Raw genomic sequence first — 26,330 nt, forward strand, 5'->3', positions numbered from 1 at the left:
TCGAGAGAGATCAAACAGTGTGAAGTTTAATCAGAGATAGAATTGTCATTTTGATAAATAAAAGAGCAGGCACGGAGGAGTGAATGGCATCCTCCTGCTATTTCATACATTTTCATTCCTCATTATATATTTAGAAGGCATTTGCAAGCACAAGCATCCTTCAGACATTGTGCAGTCTGGTCCATAAATAGATTGCCTCATGACAGTGAATCTTTGAAACGAACAATCGCCTCAGTATTGTCATTTTTGTGTTTTGTGTAAAAGCATGGCTTTTGCCATGAGTACTATACATATAGGTGAAGCAGCGCACAAACTGTGGACATGAATGGCCTTACAGTGGTATTGAAACACTTCAACTACATCATGAATGTTTTACATGATTTGTCCAGACAGGCTGTCTGACTGTCTTGAAACATCTTGATCTGGATTGATTCAATAGCATAAACTTGTCATCAGACATATATACCAAATCACGTCTGGCACGCGATGGGAAAGCTGTACGCGAGCTATTACACTTTAATACCGTGATAAGACATTGTTTGCGTTATTCCCTTGACTCAAACAGTCTGGACAGTGACAAACAAATTCCTGATGGATTTTAAGTGACAGGTTTTCTCGAAATACACCCTAATTTTAGAAATGATTTGGAGATGCTGGTGTTGGACTGGGGTGTACAAAGTTAAAAATCACACACCAGGTTATAGTCCAACAGGTTTAATTGGAAGCACACTAGCTTTCGGAGCGACGCTCACCTGGTGAAGGAGCGTCGCTCTGAAAGCTAGTGTGCTTCCAATTAAACCTGTTGGACTATAACCTGGTGTTGTGTGATTTTTAATTTTAGAAAGATATTGTATTGTTGGTTTGCATAGGTTTAGTATCACATTCCTACAGCCTACCTTCATTATAAAACTAGAGTGCAGTTATTACTCATTATTCAACCAGAAACTCCGCTCTTGTTTTGGGGAGCTAGGTTCAAATCCCAATATCTGGTTCAGATAGAAATGTTACATGCTCACTTGGTCTGGCTCAATGTGACCTCAGACCATAGCAACGTGGTCGACCATTAACTGCCTTGTGAAATGGCTGAGTAAGCCACTCCATTGTAACAATTACTACGAAGTCTCAACAAAGAAACAAAACCAGGTAAACCACTGAGTATTAACCCAGGCACTAGAAACAACAATGGCAAAGAACAGTGCTGTTGACCCTGCAAAGGAATCCTTTTAAACATCTCGTGTCAAAATTGCGAGAGCTATTTCACAGACTTGGTCGAGCAACAGAGGCGTAGTGGTGGCAGCACAGTGGAAAATAGTCAGGAGGGTGTTGACCTGGGAGTCCTCACCATTGACTCTCGACCCCAATGAAGTCACATGGCAGCAGGTCAATTATGGTGAAGGAAAGTTCCTCCTGATTACCACGTATTATCCTTACTTGGCTGATGAATCATTACTCCACGTTGACAAACACTTGGAGGAAGCACTGAGGGTATAGGGGCACAAAATGTACTCTGGATGGAGGATTTCTTTGTCTGTCTCAGCAGCAATACTGATTGAATAGGTCGAGTCCTAAACGACATTGCTGCTTGACTGGGTCTGCGGCAGGTCGTGAGAGGACCATAAAGGGAAACATACTTGACCTCATCCTGACCAATTTGTCAGCTGCAGATACATCTGTCCATGACAGTATAAGTAAGAGAAACCACCACACAGAATTTGCAGAGATGAAGTGCTGCCTTCACAATGAGAATACTTCCATCATACCGTCTAGCACTCTCAGTGTGCTAAAGGGGACAGACTTTGAACAGATCTAGCAATTAAAGATTGGGAGTTCATGAAGTACGCTGGGCCATCAACAGAATAATCCTATAGCACAATCCATCACCTCATAGCCCGGAATCTATCCTGCTCAACCATTACTACTGAGCCGGGGGATCAATCCTGGTTCAGTGGAGAAAGCAGGAGAGCATGCCAGGAGCAGCACCAGGCATACCCAAAAATGACATGTCAAGCTGGTGAAACTTGCATGCCAAACATTGACAGAGAAAGCAATCCCACCAACAGGTCAGATCTAAGCTCTGCAGTCCAGTCATGAATGCTGATGGATAACTACAACTTAGTGAATGAGGCTCCACATATATCCCCATCTCCAATGATGGTGGAGCCCGGTTCCTGAGTGCAAAAGAGAAGGTTGAAGCAATTTGCAACATTCTTCAGCCAGAAGATGAATCTTAGTTTCATCCTGTGGTCCCCAAGAAGGTACAAGCCTTCAGCTAATTTGACGAATGCCACATGAAGGATTCAAAGCACTGAATACAGCAATGACTATAGTACTGAACACATGCTCCAGAACATGGTGCACCCCTAGCCAAGCTCTTCAGGTAATGTTACCGCACTGACATCTTAACAGACAGTGGAAAATTGTTCAGCTATGTCTGCACCCACAAACCAGGACAAATCCAACCTGGCCAATTATTGCCTGAATAGTCTACTCACAATCATCAAAGTGATGGAAGGTGTCATCAACAATGCCATCAGGCAGCACCTGCTTAGCAATAACCTGCTCAGTGTTGCCAATTTGGGTTCCGCCAAGGTCACTCAGCTGCTGACCTCATTATAGCCTTGATTCTAACATGGACAAAGCAGCTGAATTCCAGGGGGGGTGGGAAGAGAGTGACAGTCCTTGACATCAAGGCCCCACATGGTACAATGAGGCATCAAGCTCAAACTAAAGTGGAGTAAACAGGAATCAGGGACTAGTTGGAATCACACCTGGCATACAGGAAGATGACTATGGTTGTTTGAAGTTAGTTACCTGAGTTCCAGGACATGGCTGCAGGATTTCCTCAGGGTAGTATCCATGGACCAACCATCTTCGCCTGTTTCGTCAATTCCTTTCCCTCCATCATAAGGTCAGAAATGGTGAGGTTTGCTGATGACTGCACAATGTTTTGCACCATTCATGACACCTCAGATACTAAAACCATCCACGATCAAATGGCACAAGATCAGGACAATACCCAGGTTGACAAGTGACAACTAACATTAACAGCACACAAATGACCAACCAACAAGTGCATCTAACCACCGAAGCCTCAACATTCAATGGCATCATCATCATTGAACTCCTCCCCAACTAACAACATCTTGGGGGTTACCAGGAACTCAACTGAACTTTCCATATTAATGCAGTGGCTGAGAATACTGCAGTAACTAACTCACCTCTTGACTCCCCAGGCCTTTCTACCATCGAAAAAACACAAGTCAGGTGTGTGATGGAAGACTCCCCACTTTCCCGAGTGCCACTCCAACAACTCAAGCTTATCATCCACAACAAAACAGCTCACTTGATTGGTACCCCATTTTGAAGCATCCACTTCATTCACTACCAATGCTCAGCAGCAGCAGTGTGTACTCTCGAGAAGATGCACTGCAGAAATTCACCAAGGCTCCTTAGAAAGCAACTTCCAAACCCACGACCACTTCCATTCAGAAGGGCAAGGGCAAAAGATAAATCGGAATATCACTACTTGCAAGTCCCCTTTGAAGTCACTCACCATTCTGACTTGGAAATCTCGATATCCTTCACAGTCAAAATGCTGGAACGCCCTCCCAAACAGCATTGTGGGTCTCCCTACATAGACTGCAGTAGTTCAAAAGTGGCAGGTCACCACCAATTTCTCAAGGGCAACTGTGGATGGGCAATAAATGCTCCCCCGGCAGCAATGCCAACATCCAAGAGAGAATAGAGTCAAAGAGATGTACAACATGGAAACAGACCCTTCAGTCCAACTTGTTCATGCCGACCAGATATCCCAACCCAATCTAGTCCCACCTGTAAGCACCCGGCCCATATCCCTCCAAACCCTTCCTATTCATATACCAATCCAAATGCCTCTTAAATGTTGCAATTGTACCAGCCTGCATCACTTCCTCTGGCAGCTCATTCCATACATGTACCACCCTCTGCATGAAAAAGTTGCCCCTTCGGTCTCTTTTATATCTTTCCCCTCTCACCCTAAACCTAGGCCCTCTAGTTCTGGACTCCATCACCCCAGGGAAAAGACTGTCGACTTATCCTATCCATGCCCCTCATAATTTCGTAAACTTCCATAAGGTCACCCCTCAGCCTCCGACGCTCCAGGGAAAACAGCCCCAGTCTATTCAGCCTCTCCCCATATCTCAAACCCTCCAACCCTGGCGACATCCTTGTAAATCTTTTCTGAACCCTTTCAAGTTTCACAACATCTTTCTGATGGGATGGAGACCAAAATTGCATGCAATATTCCAACAGTGGCCTAACCAATGTCCTGTCACTCAACTCAACACTCTGACCAATAAAAGAAAGCATACCAAACGCCTTCTTCACTATCCTATCTATCTGCGATTCCACTTTCAAGGAGCTATGAACCTGCACTCCAAGGTCTCTTTGTTCAGCAACACTCCCTAGGACCTTACCATTAAGTGTATAAGTCCTGCTAAGATTTGCTTTCCCAAAATGCAGCACCTCGCATTTATCTGAATTAAGTGGCATCTGTCACTTCTCGGCCCATATGATCAAGATCCCGTTGTAATCTGAGGTAACCTTCTTCGCTGTCCAGTACACCTCCAATTTTGGTGTCATCTGCAAACTTGCTACCTTATGCTCGCATCCAAATCATTTATGTAAATGAAAAGAAGGAGAGGATCCAGCACTGATCCTTATGGCACTCCACTGGTCACAGGCCTCCAGTCTAAAAAACAGCCCTCCACCACCACTGTCTTCCACCTTTGAGCCAGTTCTGTACCCAAATGGCAAGTTCTCCCTTTATTCCATGAAATCTAACCAGGCTAACCAGTCTTCAATGGGGAACCTTGTCAAACGCCTTACTAAAGTCCATATAGATCACATCTACTGCTCTGTCCTCATCAATCTTTTGTTACGTCCTCAAAAAACTCAATCAAGTTTGTGAGACATGATTTCCCATGCATAAAGCCATGTTGACTATCCCTAATCAGTCCTTGCCTTTCCAAACACATGTACATCCTATCCCTCAGGATTCCCTCCAACAATTTGCCCACAACAGACGTCAGGCTCACCGGTCTATAGTCCTCTGGCTTGTCCTTACTACCCTTCTTAAACAGTGGCACCACGTTAGCACCTCACCTGTGACTATCGATGTTACAAATATCTCAGCAAGAGGTCCAGGAATCACTTCTCTAGCTTCCCACAGAATTCTAGGGTACACCTGATCAGGTCCTTGGGATTTATCCATCTTTATGTGTTTCAAGACATCCAGCACTTCCTCCTCTGTAATATGGGCATTTTGTAAAGTGTCACCATCTATTTCGTTACTTTCCATATCTTCCATATCCCTTTCCACAGTAAGTATTGATGCAAAATACTCGTTTAGTATCTCCCCCATTTTCTGCGGCTCCACACAGAGGCTGCCTTGCTGATCTTTGAGGGATGGAAATGTGTTGCTGGAAAAGCGCAGCAGGTCAGGCAGCATCTAGGGAACAGGAGAATCGACGTTTCGGGCATTAGCCCTTCTTCAGGATCTTTGAGGGACCCTATTCTCTCCCTTGTTATCCTTTTGTCCTTAATGTATTTGTAAACTCCCTTTGGATTCTCCTTAAGTCTATTTGCCAAAACTATCTCATGCCCCCTTTTTGTCCTCCTGATTTCCCTTGATTTTACCCCTACTGCCTTTATACTCCAAGGATTCACTCTATCTATCCTGTCTAACAAACTCAATCTTTCAATGTGCTTGCCAAATATAAGACTAGTTTGTCTTTAAATTTGATTTATGCCATTTTTGTTGCATTCACTAACTTTGTGCTCAACTGCTTGAGGGGCCAGTAATTGAATACTGCTCACACACTATCAAGGACACTTTTAATTGTTGTATATGTAAGCACCGGACAGAAACCTAACAGCTCAGTCCAAAGCATGTACATCCTATCCCTCAGGATTCCCTCCAACAATTTGCCCACAACAGACGTCCAGTGCTTTGGTGCAACAGACATCCAGTGCTTTGGTGCAAAGTGCAAAGCATCCAATCACAAAAATCAATCAACTCACTTTTTTTCTTGTAAGCTAAATGTTTCAAGCATCATGAGCATATCCACATCATATCCCCCAAATTGACTCATCCTGGTTGAAGACTATGGTGGGAAATATGGAATTTCCCATTTGAGAAAACATTCCCAAAGCAAGCAGCTCCTGTGATGATACCAAAGAGACCCAGTGGATAAGGAAGGTATCATAGTTAGCTTGACAAGCATCAGGACGCAGCTTTCACTGCCTGGCCTGCAAGGCTCTATAATTGGTCTCAGCATTCTTTTCAAGGACAGAGTGAGGAACTTTGCTTGGGTTCCTGATCCGGAGTACTTCTCAGTGACAGCTGATGGAAAGTGATTAAACATTACTAACTATAAGCTCAAGTAATTTGGTTTGCACTCATCAGAAGTAGAATTCATGAAACAAGGCAAATTGCTGGCAAAACTCAGGTCCTGTTCCATCTGTGTGAAGAAAGCAGAGTTAATGTTTCAAGTTCAGTAACTCTTCTTCCAAAGTGGACTTGAAATATTAACTCTTTCTTCCAATAGATGCTGGCAGTACTGCTGAGTTTTGCCAGCAATTTCTACTTTATTTTCAGATCTCCAGCATCCACAGCTTCTTTTCTTTCACTGAAGTAAAGGAAGTCATTTTAGACAGAAAGAAAAGGGGATGATGACTGGTTTGGCCACAATTGGCATGGAGATATTGTGAAAAGTGAATCAACATTGTAATTCTCAGGCAGGTAGGTCTTGCCTATCTTGGGGATGAGAGTGTGGCTCATCCATTTTTTTGAAATCAGTACAAAGTACAAATTCCAGTTGCCTACATAATCCTTGCCTAATAGTGTTTGGCTATTTAGTTACCTGGTTCCCAGTGAGAGCAAATGCAGGCTCAGTCAGATCATTTAATATGTTATTCTGCTGTAAAAATAACTAAGGTAGAAATACTTGAGATTTGTGAACACAGGCTGGTAGAGAACAAACAGCATGCTGCCAGGTGCAAACAGTCAATTGAATGCCAGTTAGTTCAATGGCAGACAAAACATCTTTCCAGCACCATTGGACAAAACCACTTGAGGATTTACTGCATAATGTCCTCTCTAAGCAGTGCAGCTTCGAGGTTCTGCACACATCAATTTGTGTAAAAGAAGTGCTTTGCTGGGGCTGCAAAAATCAAATTTGTCAATTTCTTAGTCTAAGGAACGGGTGGGAAGTTAGTTAGTCTTTCCATCAAAGAATCATTTCTTTGATAACCAAAGATTCGAGAAAGAGCTGTGCTTCAAAGAGGGATTACTTGGCAATGCCATCTATTTCGATGCTTTTGGTGTAATTGAATCTGAATTCAACTCTACAAGTTATGTTCATCAATGTGATTCAGACACAGCCAGTACATTTACATTGCATCATTATAGTGAGACAGTCCTGTCAATAGCTCCTTTGAGCAGCGTATTAGTAAATCAGCTAGAGACATTGAAAGGGCACATAGGCCTGCATTAGAATTGCGATTGTTCTCAACACATGGCTCTCATTTGGTCTTGGGGAAATGTGGAGGAATACAAGTTGGTTAAGAAGCTCACATGAAAATCCAGCAGGAAGAGGAAAAGTTCAACCATCTTGTATATTAAAAGTCTGACACAGTTAATGAGTTCACATATAAAGCCATAGTAGAATACCCCCGTTAAATCGCAGTCTCTGTTCGGTATCAGTAAGCAGATGACCTGCACAGCACTAGTGTATTCTGCCAATACACTAGTTTGGAGCACTAGCTCCAAACAAAACAAAAATCCAATAGTGCATTACGTTGCTGTGTCTGGCGATGCATTTTTAAAATGAGAAAACAAAGAACTGCAGTCTGTTCTTCTCCTGCTTGCCTGGCCCCATCCCCAAAACATCCCCATGTTTTTGAGATGTGCAGGAAGTGCAATGATTAACAAAGTGTTCTTATTGAATTTGTATTAAATTAAACTCACCACAGGTCACCAGCTGTGAAGAGCAGTTCAGATCACTTCACTTAAAGTATGGGGGACCAAATATTTGTTAAGTGTTTCTCCATATTTTGCTCAATATTATGAAGTACACTGACAACCATTGTGAAGAGCTCAAGGCTGGAATGAGCAAAACATTTAGTGTCAGAATTCTAAGGCACAGAAACAAACCAACTTGTCTCACCAACTGGATATCTGAAACTGATTCCATTTGCCAGCATTTGGCTCAAATCCCTCTAAACCCTTCCTATTCATGCACCCAAGCTGTATTTTAAGTGTTGTAATTGTACCCCACCTCCACCACCACCTCTGGCAGCTCATTCCATACAGGCACCACCCTGTGAAAATGTTGCCCCTCAGGTCCCTTTTAAATCTTTCCCCTCTCACCTTAACCTGTTCCCTCGTTTTGAAGTCACCGACCCTGAAAAGACTTTTGCTAACTTGAACAATCTGGAAGTAAAAAGGAGATGACAGTTGGTTTGGTTTTAAATGAAGTGTATGGACTTTGAGGAGGCACCATTACAGTATTGCTACCTTACCTCCTCGGTGTATATCGTAAACTATACCATAAGTCACATGCTCCCTCAATCAGGGACAGCACTTCTCACAAATCCAAATCTAAGTTTTTCCAACACGATGTTGCTCCTTCAATTAAAGTTAAAACATTCATTCAGAGCAACGAGGCAGACTGAATACAAATAAGGAATTCTGATTTGTAACAAAACAAGCTATTTCACGTGGAAACTGATGAACAGAAGCAATATCGCAGAACAATCATTCATTCCCCAAGAATAACAAGCTGCAATTTCACCTTGTATCCTTATTTCTTTGTGAAGGGATCCAGCAGGGTGAACAGGTTTTGATTAGTATATATGCAGAATATAAAACTGCAAATCCGGAACCAAATTGGAAAATTCTGCAACAACATAGCATCTACTGAGCGAAAAATGGGTTCATACATTTAGTGCTCAGCAGGATACCAGGCTTCGGTCTGTCCTTCACAGAACACAGACACACGTCCCTAGCCACCTCCACCTTTTTCCTCTAATTCCAAAAGTAAAATCAAGCACCATGTGCAACTTTCAAATGACCTTCTCAACTTGCACACAGTCCCAGGCCCGTTATATTTCAAGTGCCAAGTATGTGGCCATTTAGTTTGTCTGACAAGATCCTTGGGAAACCTGTTGCCTTGTTCCTCAATGCTGTTTCCTTTTAAGCAAACATTAAAATTATGATCTGCATTCCTCAATCCAACTTAATATGTAACAAAAAATGATCCCAACACCAATATCAGTCACCGGTCTAACAACTGGTCACCAGTGTTCTCTATTCCACAAGACAACACTGCTGTTTCAAGTTTCTTTACAGGCTTCTCAGTCAGGATCATTGTGTTCCAAAAATGACAATAACAGATCTATAAAAATATATAGTTTACATTGCCACACCACCAAGGACCATCACAGAGTTTGAAAAAAGTTGGGGAATAAGCCAGACAGTAAAATCCTGGTTGAAGAGATGAGTTTCACAGGAGAGTTGAAGGAGAAGGGAAATTAAACACCACATTGTAAAATATGGGGGCTGGATGTGTGAAGATAGGATTCTCAACGGGTACAATCCTCACAAACTGTTTTTGCCCAAAACATTGACTCTCTTCTCCTCCTCGGATGCTGTCTGACTTGCTGTGCTTTTCCAGCATCACACTTGCAACTCCAATTTCCAGCATCTGCAGTCCTCACTTTCAACTTGTCAATGATACAGTCAAGGGTAGGGAAACACACATGAAGGTATGGAGAACATGAAAAGAGAAACAATTTAACTTAGAGGCTAAAAGGACCAAGAGTTCAAAAAGCGCGAATATTTCAGGTGATCAGCAAGTGACAACTGATGTACAATGTGATACTAGCCACTCACATTGGCACAGCTACAGGTTTCAACTGCAATAGATACTCTCGACTAAGATCAGCAGCTCAGCACTAACCTTAGCTGTAGGGACCAGCGATGGTGGGAGGGTTCTCCTGGTGTAGAGAAAGTGTTATCTACTTGCTGGCCAGAATGCCTGCATTCAAGCCCTAACTGCACCAGATGTGTGCCATGACATCTCTGAACAGGATTAAAGAAATAGCAGTGATGCTGGATGAGCGGAGAATGGGCTCTGCTGTGGCTAAGCACCGATGTTGGTGAGAGGGCTAGAGGAGTATATAGGAGCAGAGCAAACAGACAGAGCTCTCAAATGGTTGTAAATCTCTTTTACTGCAATGTCTTTGTGTAAACATTGGCAAAATTAAGACTCAGTTATGAGATTACAATGTTCTCCAACAATTAACAACCAGTTTGACAATGCCCGAAAAAGGACCCAAAACCCAGATCCCTTGTATTGTGAGGCAGCAGTGATAACTATTGAGCCATTACACCACCCAGGACTTGGCATTCCTGGATAAACTACAACCAGGACCATCAGGAAACAAAGCAAGAAATTGATACATTGAAAAAAAGGCTTCTCCAAATTAGTTCATTGAGAGATAATGAAAGCAGTTTAAGAATTGCCTGTCTGTTTGAAAGAAATAGTTATTTGTTCAGTTTTTTCTTCCCCAAAATTCAAAAATCTTCATCACATACCATCTCAATTTCCTTGTGATTCAGAGAGATCATGAAAAGCACGTCAGCTGGCAGGTGATGCGTTGACATGAACTTTAGTAAGGAGTTAGCTCAGATCACATTGAAGTGGAGGGGTGCGGAATTGAGTTATAGATATAAAAATTGAGTTTATGATGAACAGTTCAACAGACAAAAGATCAAGACTGTAATGTGCTCCTTAAAATAAATTAGAAGACTCAAAAGGCTGAAAGCAGCAAAACTGAATATCAGATAATCTTCCCAGTAAGTGCAAATTGTCACATTGACTTTAGAAAAACAACAGTACAAAACACATCTATGGAGTATTTTGCATCAGTGTTTCCAGGACATGGAAGACATAAAATGTAGGGAAATGGATGGTGATATCTTGGGAAAAAAAAAGTGTCCATTTACAGAGGAGGAACTGCTGGATGTCATGAAATGCATCAAAGTGGATAAATCCCCAGAAACTGGTCAGGTATACCCTAGAACTCTATGGGAAGCTAGGGAAGTGATTGCTGGGCATAGGCACCTCGCCTGTGACTAATAATGATACAAATATCTCTGTAATAGTAGAGATACTTGAATCATTATTAGTCACAGGCGAGATGCCAGAAGACTGAAGGTTGGCTAATGTGGTGCCACTGTTTAAGAAGGGTGTTAAGGACAAGCCAGGGAACTATAGACCAGTGAGCCGGATGTCGGTGGAGGGGAAGTTGTTGGGAAGGAATCATGAGGGACAGGATGTACATGTATTTGGAAAGGCAAGGACTGATTAGGGATAATCAACATGGCTTCATGTGTGGGAAATCATGTCACACAAACTTAATTGAGTTTTTTGAAGAGGTAACAAAGAAAATTGATGAGGGCAGAGTGGAGGATGCGATCTATAAGGCGATTTGGATGTGAGCATAAGAGGTACAGTTAGTAAGGTTGCAAATGACACCAAAATTGGAGGTGGAGTGGACAGCAAAAGAGGTTACCTCAGATTACAGTTGGCCCATCTGATCAAGATCCCATGTGCTGAGAAATGGCAGAAGGAGTTTAATTTAGATAAATGCAAGGTGCTGCATTTTGGAAAAGCAAATCTTAGCAGGACTTATTACACTTAAGGGTAAGGTCCTAGGGAGTGTTGCTGAACAAAGAGACCTTGGAGTGCAGGTTCATAGTTCCTTGAAAGTGGAGTCGCAAGTAGATAGGATAGTGAAGGCGGCGTTTGGTATGCTTTCTTTTATTGGTCAGAGTATTGGGTACAGGAGGTGGGAGGTCATGTTATGGCTTTACAGGACATTGATTAGTCCACTGTTGGAATACTGCATGCAAATCTGGTCTCCCTCCGAAAGGAAGGATGTTGCGAAACTTGAAAGGGTTCAGAAAAGATTTACAAGGATGCTGCCAGGGTTGGAGGATTTGAGCTATTGGGAGAGGCTGAATAGGCTGGGGCTGTTTTCCCTGCAGTGTCGGAGGCTGAGGGGTGACCTTATAGAGATTTATAAAAGCATGGATAGGATAAGTAGACAAGGTCTTTTCCCTGGGGTGAGGGAGTCCAGAATTAGAGGGCATAGGTTTAGGATGAGAGGGGAAAGACATAAAACAGACCTAAGGGGTGTTTTCTCATGCAGGGTGGTGCATGTGGAATGGGCTGTCAGAGGAAGTGGTGAAGGCTAGTACAATTGCAACATTTAAAAGGCATCTGGATCGGTATGTGAATAGGAAGGGTTTGGAGGGATATAGGGTGGGTGCTGACAAGTGGGACTAGATTGGGTTGGGATATCTGGTCGGCATGGACCGAAGATTCTGTTTCCATGCTTGACATTTCTATGACTATGACTGTGTTAATGACAGCTGGAAGAGAGCAAATCATGCACAGACAGATATTGGTGCAAATGTCCCTGTCATAGCTGGGTGCTCTCTTCACGGAGAGCAGAAAACACAGTCATTTCTTTTGAAGATGTCACAGGTTGATCCAAAGACAGCAAACAAAGCACAATTGACTGATCCTAGCCGTTAAAACTGGAATGATTTCAGCTACAGATTCAGATGAGGTTGTTTCACTTATGCTACAGAAAACATGAAATGTGAGGGGGATCAGTGCCTGGCTAATTTTCACTTCAAAATAGCAGATGCTATGCCAGGTAGCTAACTGAAATATGATAAATTTTATCAGGATGTTGATTCAGCACAGTACTTTGAACGATCGACAAAAATAAATGCTTTTCAGGACTCCACCACAATTGCAATCCAATGAGTCTCATTGAGAATTCTAGCTGTAAACATTAGAGGGCAACAGAACAGAGACACTTCGGCAGAGACACTTGATGGATCCCATAGCCACTCAAAAACTCGCTCAAAGATCGGACGTCTGGGATATTTACAGCAACAATGCTAGCAAACAAGGAATTGTGACCCAGCACAATCTGGAGAGGGGAGGAGAAAACAGGACAAACGAGTGCGCTAGTATTAGTACAACCGAAGGGTACCAGCTGAACACTAACCAATCTTATAGGCCATGAGAATCGACAAGGAACAAGCTGGTAGAAAATGGGACATGAATACTGCAATCTTTAACAGGATTGAAACCTCAATGCAGGATTCTAGCATTAATATAAACAGGACTTGTTGTCAGCAGTGGAACTGACAGGGTTTGAATCCTTATCATTGCGCTAATTGTTTTTCAGAAAGAAATTCTACTTCCATATTCTCAACCTTGATGAATCCCTCATCAGCATAATCATTCGTTCCAGCTCAGTGAAACTTCACTTGCTCAACTCTGAACTGGCAGCACCCCCTTGTGGACTCACCAGCATCAGCTTGCTGAAATAATACTGCAAGTACCCACGACTGCTTGTGGCATTAATTCTCTGTGGGGACTAGACTGATCTGCGACTGTAACATCAATGTATGGGACACATTCAGGGTTGACGCAGATCAAAAGAAAATTCAAACTCCTGATGAAATTTTAAAATGACTTACAGAAATATCCAATGCCAGTAGCTCAATGAAAAGGATTGTTGTGACAAACAGTCACTTTTAACGTGCTAAAAACAGAAAGTGGGAAGGCAATATATCACCTTACTAGATATTTAAATGCCAAAGTGTCCTATCAGCATGTTATTTCTTCACTCCTACAACGTCTCACATTGTCTAGATATTTGTAGCAGTGTAAAAGAACTATTTGGCTGATCAGAACAGCTTTCTTGTAAATACATGGGAAACAGACCAGTACTTGTTAACTCCTCCAAATGCTGAAGAGAGCAGACAATGCACTGTCATTGTATCTGTTTATTCACCTAACAGGCATCAAATGTCAGCAATATTTGTGTGCCTCCAATATCTGCATAGGGTATAAAATAACCAAGCTTACACTGGTTAGATGAACTTTTAACCTGACAGCACGTGCCGCTCTCTGTTCAGCACCACGAGGTGAAAAACCAGCATTAAGCAGAAAAATAGTCAAATTACTCTGCTATTCTAACTTCATTCAAGTTTTCTTCAAACTGGAGCTCTCCCACTTATAAAGGTGATTACAAGCATTCCAGAAACAGTGCAAAGGAAAAGTCTAACCGAGTCATGAGATATACCAAAAATCCTTTTTCTATGCACATCCACATAAATCGACAATCATAAGCATGGACCGTGAACTCAATAACAAATTCCTAAAGACCGACTGTCATCATGAATGAAGTGAATGAGGTAAAGGAACAAGTATGAGCTTAAAACTTTACAGGTCTGCTCAGTCCAATCACCTTCAAGCACTTCAGTTAATCACTCTTTACAGGTGGGCAGACAGTGGGGCATCAGAGTCAAACTAAATCCTCGCATCAAGTGACAATCAGCAATAGGCTTTCCTATGCTTGCAGCCTTGTGGTTGGGAGCATGATTGTAACACACTTAGCACACATGTAAGCATAGAGTTGGTTGGAAATCCATATCTGGAACATCTTAGTACAACTCAGCTGTTTACTCTGGCTTGCAACTGAGTCGTTTGGGAAGCCCTGAGTGCTGCTCCGATTTCTCAGTGAAGATGACCTAAGAAAAGTCACACATAAGCAATCATCACAAAACTCATCTGTAGGAGCAACAGTTCTAACAATGACCCACAACACCCAAGTCCAGTACACGTTGCTCTTATACATTCATTTGTAAAAGGGAACAGCAAGTTGGGAAACTGTTAGAATTATCTACCATTTGCCACCTACCTGATATAGGAATTCCACCAAGTCCTGTGCTGTGAGGTGGTATATTTAAGTCCAAGAAATTACTGTTCGAGGTGGGTGTTGCTGTGTGGTTCAAGTGCATCATGCTATTGTGAGGATAGGCCATCCATGGATACCGTGCCTGACCCGGAAAACTGAACGAGTTGTAGACGGCTCTGTGTTGAAAAGTTGGGAACCTCCGCGGTAATATGGAGTTGGGGAAAGAGTTGCCTATGGAGTTGGCTGTTGTGGCAGCAGAGGGGGTCAAGAAGCCACCAATGCCTTTGTTTGCAGTTTGCGGAGGGGTCTGTAGTGAGGTGAGGGAAGTGAGGCCTGCGTTGGAAGGCTGGTCCTGGACTGAGAGTTCTTTCTCTATCAGGTCTGCTAAGGCTTTCCTGGTGATGTCGAATGGATCAAAACCCAGGTCATCCTCTTGCTGTTTGGAGGAGCCAAAACCAAAAGCCGCTTGCCAATCTGTTGATGAGGATACTGGGATTGTTTCTGCAATTTATTGAAGGAAAGAAGAGAAATGAGTACATGTTTCTCCAAGTGCAATTATATGACCAAGCCAAACACGCACTGTGTGAAAAAGTTCCATCAATTCCCTACCCATTATTTTTCAATACGAGTGATCAGTGAAGATCCCAGATGGAACTTCAGCAGGAAAACAGTTCAGAAAGCTCTTTCAGCTACTTCTTCATTAAGTTTTCACACTGTAAGGATTCTATGATTCTATGAAGTGTAGATACGAAGGCTTCAATTACACACAGGAGAAAAGCATTCATGTGAACACAAAGGGCTGTTGGCAAATTGTACAAAACACATTCTTAGAATTATTGTTGTTCTAAACTCCTTGTCTGCCCCTTCTTGCTCTTTATAAGCATAATGGCAGTGAGCAAAGAGTGCTGAGGCAAATAAAGAAGCCAAGAGAGAGAGCAGAGGTGAAGGAGGATTGGCTAAGTGGGCCAAGGGAAAATCAGGTTACAACTAAATAACTCCATGCTACAGTCAAGCTCCAGTGAGCTTTACGAGTACTTAAAACTGTGAAGCCACTGCTTGGTTCAGGGAAAGATGATATGCAGGCAGACCATTTACAATTTACTGCTAGCATTTTAAATGTTGGTCCTTAGATAAGTTCATTTAGCACACAATCACAGTTACACAAAGCTTTGATTTCAGAGATGAATTCCTGCTTGTAACACAGACTTTGCAGTCAAAACATTAACTGTCACTCTCTCGATAGATGCAGTGAGATGCACTGAGTTTTTCCAGCTTTTCCAGTTCTTAAAACAGCCGGCTCCATATCATATGAACACTGCAATGTGCCAAGCCTATCACAAGAACTATGAAAACAAATCACAGCAGTGACAATTCTGCGAATATGTTTCAACTTGTATTTCAAGTTGCAAGAGGTCTGTACCAAACTCCAAGTCTTAAAATCCAACATCAGAAAGCCACTCGCTCAGGACTGACAAGTCTGCAAAAGCTATGGGCTTTGGAGGGGGGGGGGGGGGGGGAAATGTATACACTCTTTGCCCAAATTGTTCCTTTACTAGAGACCCAATTGAACATTAAAACAATCTTAACCAACAACTGACTACTCATTCAATATTAATGCAATGTATTTTTTCTTAATTAGATCTGAAGAATTGCATCATCCGTTTTCCAGGACGTGGAGGGTGATGTGTACAAGCCATCTGCTTGCAGTGCTGAAGGATAGCACTCAGCTTAAAACACTTTGATTAAATCTTTTGAGAATGCAGGGTCACTGATTGGAGTTCTCTCATGTCAGACAAGACAGTGCAAAGATGTTTTTATGGTATTATAATAACAAAGACTACGGTGACCCAAGATAGCAGTCAATGCACAGTTACCTTGATACCAGCAGCCCAATTGACTGTCTTGAAAGGCCAGTGACATGAGACAGAGAGAGGTGCGGTACTTCATGCCTCACAGTGAGCTTAAGGGCTCATCAAAGTAACATGCCTATTTATGGATCATGTGCAGATGATTTACTTCACAATCAAATCTCACTGGCTTCAAATCCAGGTCTTGGCTTATTACAGCAATTCACAAAGATATTAGGAGGAGCAGCAGGCCACTCAGCCCTTTCTGCCTTCTGCAGGCTGAACTGATTATGTTTGTTGAAACTTTATTGCTGGAACAGCACAGCAGGTCAGGCAGCATCCAGGGAACTGATTATGTCGCATGAATAGCTGATCCTGCTTAGTCAGTCACTATTGGCTTTCTACAAAACAACACATTGATTATGGATCCAAGTAGTGTTTTTCTAAAATTACTCTGGGACATCCTAATATCATGCAACGCATTTTAAAAATTTGCCTACTTTCTCTCTCAACTTGTTCATCTTGTAGATTCCAGGAAAAATATTGAGCAAGGTTATGGTTTCAAGTTAAACATTTCTGCAGTTTACATAATAATTGGCAGAAAAATGGACAGCAGAATGTGCACCAAGTTGCTCAAGATGCTGTGGTAAAGTATCTTGTGTGCAAGCCCAAACAAAGTTGATAAACTGCAATGTAAAAGAAACAAGACAATGGAAGCACACACTTTCATCCCCAAAAATTAACTCCATTGATATCAGGAGCCTTCCCACTGGTTTAGTGATCAGAAATCTGACCATTTCTGAAATGTCAAAGGGGTCAACTTTTAACTCAGATCCATAAATGACTAGTATAAATAAGCAGCTAATTGGGGAAACAGAATGAAGACACAGTCAAGTTGCTAATTCTGAAGGGGGCCATCATTTAGAACTGATTAGAAGCTTTTAACATCACAACATTGCAGAGGAATGGAAGGGTGCAGCAAATTGGCAAAGGCACATTTTTGGGCAGAAGTGCGAGCTTTCTTCTGCATTTCACCAGGGGAGGATGAAGTGCAGAACCCATATGGACAAGGCAGAGTGCGGTCTAGTCTATACATAGCCAACTTGGAACAACAGCAATGCAGCAGTTATGGCACTTGAAGTCACAACTTCTGACTTGCCAGTCAAATGTCATCAAGGGCAACTGAACTCAATTATTTTGCTGGTGTATATTGCTGCCCATTAGATTGTTTAAAAAAAAACCCTCCAACTAACCAACATCCTTCATGAGAAATCCATGAATCCACCATGCTGAAACATAACTAACTGACTCAATATCTTCAAGGCAACCAGTAAAGAGCAACAAATGCTGCTTCATCAGTGCTGACCACAAGTTAACAACAAAACAAAATGGTGAAGCTGTTGAGGAGTTCTCTTTCAAAGACATTGGTTGAGGTTTGCCCTGTTCCTTATGAAGTCGGATGGAATCTTTCATACTTAATCTGAACATAGGTATGGGGTTGCTGACGAAGATGGCATCTCGAATATCACAGCACACCTTCAGTTCCACACTGAGCTGGCCTGCAACAAGGGTCAAGCTTTTGGTGGGAGAATGCTGCTGGATCATTGCTCCTGGAACATTGCTCCAAGTCTAAATATAACTGATCTGGTTCAATTACGGATTTGTGCCTGGTGCCTAAAATGGAAAATTATGTGTCATCAGACACGCATGAAGCAGAAAACCTCAATTCTTTTGAAGTGGATGCTAATAGCACCTTCAGACCATCCAAAATAATTGATGAAAATAACAGTGCAATGGAAGAGGACAGCTTACTTGAGAAATACTTCTTACTCAGTTTAAAATCATGAATAGAATTTAGTTGCATCAAGGCAGGTGGTATTCTCAACTTAAATTAATTTCTGAGTCCAGATGCCAAAAATCAGGGTAAATTAATTATTGCTGTTGTCTTGTGACAAATGCTGACAACTTTGTTTACTGTTGTCACAATGACTTAGCTAAAAGTTACCAGTTGTGACACAGCTGTGCTGTTGGCTCACCCCAACAGCTGAGATCAGTTAGCCACAAAAGTTGGAGGTGTGAAATCATGCTACAGTAACTTAAACTGTGAACACCACAAATTATAGACTGTTCTTCACATGTTGATGAACTTGCATTTAGTCGGCACCTTGAACAAAGAAAGGGTCAATGGAGTTTTACAAACAAACGTAAGGAAAACAAACATGGAGAAAATGCACAAGAGTCAGGAAGTGACAGGTTGATACTGGTGAGCACTTTGGTCGAAGAGATGAGATTCCTAGAACAGACATGGTAAGCTTTTGGCTAGAGAGTCAAAGGCTGGGAATAGAGGTGTGGAGTGAAATGAATGGAATTATAAATGGAAGAAACAACAGGGAAATGTGGTCCAGACTCTTCAGGAATTAAGAAAGGACAAAGATTTTGCAAAAAAAAAGGTCATGGACAAATCAGGAGTTCCTAACCTTATTGATTCCATTTAACTGTAAAACGTTTAGACTTACAGCAATAGAACAATGGAAAAGCTGCAAAGCAATTGTCAACGCTGTGTGGAAGTGGTAAAAACATATCAAAAGGTCTCAGTGACAGAATGAAAGAGTTGGGCAATGGACCAACATGGTCTACAACAGGCAAATACTGCATTGCTTTGAAGCATCTTGTAATGTCCTAACTCTGACATGTGATTTACAATAAAAATTCTTAGCTCGCTTTCGCTGTGCCCATTACAGGTAATGAAGGCCCTACTACAGAAATTTCAATCAGAATCCTGATGTCTTAGAATCCCTACAGTGTGGAAACAGACCCTTCGGCCTAACAAGCCCACAGCGACCCTCCGAAGAGCATCCCAGCCAGACCCATTCCCCATTATTCTACATTTTCCCCTGACTCATGCACCTAACCTACACATCCCTGGAATGCTATTGGCAATTTAGCATGGCCAATTCACTTAACCTGCACATCTTTAGATCCTGGGAGGAAACCAGAGCACCTGGAGAAAACCCACAGAGACACAGGGAGAACGTGCAAACTCCACACAGACTGTCACCTGAGGCTGGAAACAAACTTGGGTCCCTAGCGCTGTGAGGCAGCAGTGTTAACCACTGCACCACAGTGCCACCCTGGCATCTTGATATATGAAAAGGGAAAGGGATTTTGGAGCAGGTGGATGCACTTGAATGTGGTTGGCGATGGACCAGGATCTTTGATTGGAGAGAAGTCGAACAGGACAATTGATTGGAGGGATGCACAAGAGGAGCTCCTCTTGTCTGAGCTGGGTCTGAAAGAAGCTTTTCCGAGGTTTGGAGATAGCGTTGTCACCTTACACAAAACCCCACCAGGAAGTTGTCTATCGATGGCATTAATGTCTTTTCATTGTCTTCTAACAATTACAATTGAGATTTCCCCTCAAATATGGGTAGTAAAATTGACGAAGTCAACTGAATCCCAGCACATGCAAACCAAAGTACGAAAGGTGAAAGGAAGGAGTGGAATTGGTACTTTTTACTGGCAAGGTCAAAACAACATCTCAACTGCATAGGGCTAAACTTTCCTGCATGAGGTAAGAAATAGTTTAAAACTGGCAAAATGTGCCAATGGCAATGAGAACACAGATTTAACAGGAAGCTATGTTGCAATGACAGCTTTATAGGAGGAAACACAAAGAAGAGTGTTAACACCAACATTGGTGAATTTGGGCCAGAGTGTCTGGTTTGGTACTACATCCCCTGTAGACCCTTAGAAAGGGGAACACGAAGTGCACTTGGATGATACTCTGCTTAAACATCACTGCTCTGTTCTCAAACAAAGCATTTATACAATGAGCTCAGGTTCCGATTGCAGTTGCAGAGGATCATCCCAGGAGGAATTCTGTTTAAGGAAGGCGAGAACATTTGGAACAGTGACCAAATATATCAAATGCATAATTGCCATTGAAGCATGTAATCCAGTCAACTGCTCATGGTAGTAATGAATAAAATGCTTATACTGCTGAGTTTATGACAGAGAAGTGACATTAGTTTAGCTTTTGACTCCAGTTCTGACTAATTTAGAACTTTAAACAATTATCTGGTAGCATGAGAATTAAGTTCTGATTCACGGGAACCAGACACTCGAGATAGTTTTACCTTGTGAAACACCCAAGTTGAGAGAGTTTGTTTTGAACAAGCTACTTGAAATACAGTATCAAAACTGAAATGTGGTTTGGGAAACAGCCTCAGTAGTCCAAAGAGGAGAAGTCAGGTATTAACTATGAAATTAAGAACTTGAACCAGAAGTGATACTTGACAGATGATTTGTCAAGAGCAGCATCAGGAAATAAATAGCAAAACAAAGTTTTGACCTATGAAAACATCTTGTGGTATTATGTTCAGTAAATAATCACCAAGGTAATACCAAAATTAAACTTATGATTAACGAAGCCAGGTTTTATTGTGGATCTATCCTATTCTGTTGGACTATCAGCTGTGATCAAATCAATGGAAATTTCCCCTGCAAATGTTTGATGACATAAATATCTTGACAGGACAGAACGAAAAAAAAAAAATCGCAACAGTGCTAGGAACGGAATCAGAAGTTTTACAAGCATTCCAATGTTCTGATTAATATTTCTCAACATTATTTTCCAAATTCTGTATGTGAGAAGCTTTAATTGTTACCTACACAGCTCTGAAGCGACTTTGGATAAGAGGACATTCAACGTATAGAAGTGAAACAAATCATTTTCTAAGCTGGCATTCAACAGTCAACTCCCAATGTAGCTTCCCTTTTAGCATGAGAAAGTTCACAGATTAAGTAGACAATTCTCCACCCTCCCAATCCAACTGACATGGATTAGGCAGCAATTGGAGGATTAAAAACCATCTTAAAGCTATTCTTTTTACAGAATAAACCGAGTAACAAACATGCGCTTAGTGATTATAGAAGTGAATAAGGTGCACAATTTCTCCTCCATACTATTATTTAATATTAATTGAGATGGTCTTGTTGGGGCGGGAGCAGCGACAAAGAGAATGAGGGGTTCATGAAATTAGTTTTACATTCAAAATATTAAGTACACTAATAGTTCTAAATCAAGCACACGATTACACTTCAGTGCACTACAAAACCGTCAAGTGTTGAGTATGCAATATAAATACGAAGTGTGAGGGGATTGGATGATGCAATGTTTTTTGCTAAAAGTTTGCCATCTTCAGAACCTAAGTCAGACTGGCTACAAGTCTAGTCTGCATGCTTGTTCTTGAGATCCTGAGTGAAATTAAAATTGGATAATCTCAGTCTAATTCCCAAAGGATTGCAGCAAAAAAAACTGCTCATTTTGAATACCAAACAGCCGCAACATGGCTGGGGTGGAAAATTGACAGTGGCATGCGCATATGTTTGGCAAAGCGTGGAGTTCTTAACTGACTTCAAAAAGTCAAACAATTCTGAGTAAATATTGAACTTCTGCCATTTAGATTAACTCTCATTTCTTAACCTCAATAAACAAAATCAAAAGAGCAGGATGAAGGCACAGACAACAAATGCATACATCTTTAAAGGAAGGTTACAAACATGGATTATTGAGAACTGGGAGCACACAGACATGGTCAGGTGACAGGTCACAAATTGCTGATTCAGGCCAAGGAAAACAGATTACAGTATTCAAATGATATTCCACTGAAGTGCTGTTAGTAGGATTATGAATGTCAGCATTTTGGATTTCCACAAAATAAAAATATTCAAAAGGGAATGCTGTTGCAAACTTCACGCAGGACAACTTATTTCAACAGCACATGGTTAACCAGAGCAATCAAGGACAGCAACATAGAGTCAGATGTACAGCATGGAAACAGACCCTTCGGTCCAATCTGGCCATGCCAACTAGCTATCCCAAATGTTGGAAAGAAATGTGGCAAACCTCAGTGGTAAGACAGAAGATTGATAAAGTTTTAAAAACAAAAAGACAACCAAAGAAACAAAGAAAAATAAACTTTGAGGGTAAATTTGCAAATAAAGACAGACAGCAGCAGCTTCTTTAAATGTATGAAAAGGAAATAAGTAGTAAAAGTGAACATAGACCCCTAAGAGCATGAGGCTGGAGCAATAATAAGGGGAAAGGAGTTGAACAGACACTTCACAGTAGAAATGATTAGCTGTCAAAATTACTAAATATTCACAGGCACATAGACAGAAAATTAATATAATACCTATGCCTAGAGATGAAGTGCTCCGGAAACTAATGGGGTGAAATGCCGAAAAATCCCTGGATCTGTTGGGATGTATCATCGGACAAATGAAGTAGCTACACAGATAAATGTGGTTGTAATCTTTCAGGAATCGTAAAATTCGGGGACATTCCCAAAAATGATAAGAAAACTGCTAATCTAACACCTTTACGCAAAAAGACAAGTTTTAAAAAAGTAACTATAGACTTGAAAAAAATTAAGCCACGGCATTCAGGGATATGGTTCGCAGGTGGTATAAAGAGTTACGCCACATCAGCCACGGTCTTAGTGAATGCTATAACAGGCTCAAAGGGCTAAATGGCCTATCACTGCTCCTATTTAAGTTAGCTTAATGTCTATTTTTGGAACAATGTTAAGAGTTCAATATAAGGGACGTGACAGCAGAGCATTTGGAAATGCACAGTATGATCAAGCAGAGTCAAAAGATTTCAAGAAGGGAAGATCATGCTTGAAATTGATTACTCTTCTATGAAGATGTAACAAACAGGATAGGAAAAGGGAAAACACAAGATATATTTAGATTTTCAAAAGGCATTTCAAGAAGTGTTACATACTATATTACCGAACACCCCATGGTGCTGGCGTCAGCATATTAGCAGGACTAGAGATTGGCTAACTGATAGAAAACATCTGGGATAGGAATATTTTCAGGATGGCAAAGTGTAACTAGTGGAGTGTCACAGACATCACACATGTGATATATATTTATGATTTAGGTGAAAAAAGGTAATGTACTATCACCAAGTTTGCAGGTAAGAAAAATGGGAAGGCAGTAGGTTGGCCAAGAATGTGCAGAAGGATAAAGACAAGTGAGTGGGCAAAAACTTGGCAGATGAAATATAATGTGGGGAAATGCAAGATGCTGCACTTTGGTAGGAAGAATAGACTTGTTAAATGTTGTTTAAGTGGACAAAGACTATTGGAAGCTACAGCACCAAGGACTGAGAATCACACAAGCTAATATCCAAGTTCAGTAGACAATAGGGAAGGCAAATGGAACGTCAGCCTTCGTTTCAAAGGGAATGGAATATAAACTTAGGGAGGTTTTGCTAAACAGAAAGCATGAGTCAGACCACAGCTGAAATACTGAACAGTTTTAGCCTCCTTATCTAAGGAATGAAGAAATACCAGTAAAGTGGGTAAGGAACCGAGAATAAGAGGAGACTTAATTAAAACACACACTATCCTTGGGGGCTTGACAGGGTGGGTTTGGAAACACTTACCCGTTGTGGAAGAGTCTGGGAACAGTGGGCGTTATCGCTGAATAAGGGGTCGCACATTTAAGTCAGACAGGAGGTCCAATGGGTGTGACGGCCTTGAGGTATTATTGCATTATTGCAATGTTGTTACTCTGGAGAGCCAGGGAATGTCCTTGGTTCATATTTCACCATGTCAGATGATGGAATTTTCTAACAAGGACCATGAAATTGTTGCCGATTCTTGGAAATACCTCATTCATCTCTGTCCTTCAGGGAATGAAACTTGCCTACATGTGACTCCAGATCCACAGCAATGTGGTTAACCTTTACTTGTGCTCTCAGCAATTAAGAATGGGCAAGAATGGGCAAAGCTCACATCCTCTCAGTGAGTAGAAAAACAGCGGATTTCTTTTGAGCGTTATGAACCTGTAGAACCTTTTCCTCCAAAGGGCTGTTGACGCTGGGTCATTAAGTATATTCAAGGTGGAGAGAAATTTTTATTTCAGGAATTGAATCAAGTGTTATGGGGAAAGAAGGAAAGTAGAGTTGAAGATTATCAGATCTACCATGATTTTGTTGAACAGTGGAAGAGATCCAATGGGTTGAATGGTGTACTTCTGCTATGTTTAATGGTCTTATAAAATTCTTGTACAATTTTGCACAACCATGAATCAACCTTGAAATAGAGCATGCCTTTATAAAGATTCAGTCGTGGGATATGGCTATCACTGGCAAGGCCAACTCAACATTTATTGCCCACCTCTAGTTACCAAGAGGACAGGCAAGAGTCAACTATGTGGCTGCTAGTCTGGGATCTATGCATACCAGACCACATTACTTGGAAATGAAATTACTTTTTACAACAATCCACAAAGGTTACATGTTCAGTTTTAGGTTGCTTTTCATTCAATTTAAAATTTCACCATGGTGGGATTCAAATCCAAGCCCCTTGAGAATTAGCTGAGGGTTCTGGATAAACAGGTCAGTGACGTAATCATCACAACCCATAGTAAAGATGGGACCACAAGAGCAAACATAAATGCAGAGTCAAAGTCTTTTGGACTTGCTCTTTGTGTAAACGCAGAGTTTATTTGAAACAAAATCAAAATTTCCAATTTTACTTCGATCCTTAATTTCCACAGTACCCTGTGCTGTGATAGCACCTCACCAAATCCAATACTATCAAGCTCAGGGTATACTGGATTCCAGTGGAACTTGTTTTAATTATATGCATCCATTTCATGATTTATTCCCCCCCTAAACTATCTCTTCCACAAACTGTGACTGGAGACCTGCCTCTGGTTTTTAACTGGGTGACTGACCCAGTTTCCTTCCCAGTGGAGAGTTGTCTCTACCAAAAAGAGGAAAGAGTAGAAAAGTGCAAGCAATTACTACAATACGACCAGTGTGCGCGGCAGCCTCCCCAGGCTGCATCATTGGCATAGTGGGGAGCAAGAATGATACGTTGATTTTAAAGCAGAAATCAGGCATCTGGCAAAGAACTTAGCATTGACAATTTAGTAATCAGCACATTTACCAATGTGCCATGAGGGTGGGATGAAGTAAATTACATGGAGGAAATTCATGTAGAACATAATTATCTGAAAAGATGTATTCAGCCAAATACTGCTTGTGTGTCACGTATTGTACATAGTTCTTGACAAACAATACCCAATTTTGTGTTAACACTTCACTAGGAGATTCACATTAACTCTTAGAACAGTCCATTAGTACCAACTCTGGAAGAAATTTGATTAAAAGAGTGAACATCCAAACTCTCAAGATCATTAAGTAGTCAAGACTGAGGTCCTTTACAGATGTGTAATGTTATCTCAAGACTGAAAATGGTGCATTCCAGCCACATTTTGAGATAAAAATCACGACAAGATTATTTCCTTACACTAATCACCTCACATCGGAAAGGCTATGGTTTACTCATCCATTCCGTGACTACCTGGTCAGGTCCACGCCCCCCTACAACCCACCCTCCCATCCTGGCACCTTCCTCTGCCACCGGAGGAATTGCAAAACCTGCACCCACACCTCCTCCCTCCCCTCCATCCAAGGCCCTAAAGGAGCCTTTCAAATCCAAAGTTTTACCTACACATCCACCAATATCATTTATTGTATCCATTGCTCCCGATGCGGTCTCCTCTACATTGGGGAGGCTGGACACCTCCTAGCAGAGCGCTTTAGGGAACATCTCCGGGACACCC

The 26,330-nt window shown here is 41.6% G+C and overlaps 1 protein-coding gene across 9 annotated transcripts in view; it reads right to left on the reverse strand.

Annotated features, from left to right (window-relative positions):
• cnot4b (CCR4-NOT transcription complex, subunit 4b) overlaps nucleotides 1–26,330 on the reverse strand; it is a 177,174-nt gene that overhangs the window by 49,696 nt on the left and 101,148 nt on the right. For all 9 annotated transcript variants that reach the window (XM_043708930.1, XM_043708934.1, XM_043708937.1 and 6 more), the window contains one exon: nucleotides 14,836–15,333. In XM_043708930.1, coding sequence (XP_043564865.1) covers nucleotides 14,836–15,333 — 498 coding nt within the window. The remainder of the gene's footprint in view (nucleotides 1–14,835; nucleotides 15,334–26,330) is intronic.

The sequence above is a fragment of the Chiloscyllium plagiosum genome, chromosome 19 (genome assembly GCF_004010195.1).
Source record: "Chiloscyllium plagiosum isolate BGI_BamShark_2017 chromosome 19, ASM401019v2, whole genome shotgun sequence".
NCBI lineage: Eukaryota > Metazoa > Chordata > Chondrichthyes > Orectolobiformes > Hemiscylliidae > Chiloscyllium > Chiloscyllium plagiosum.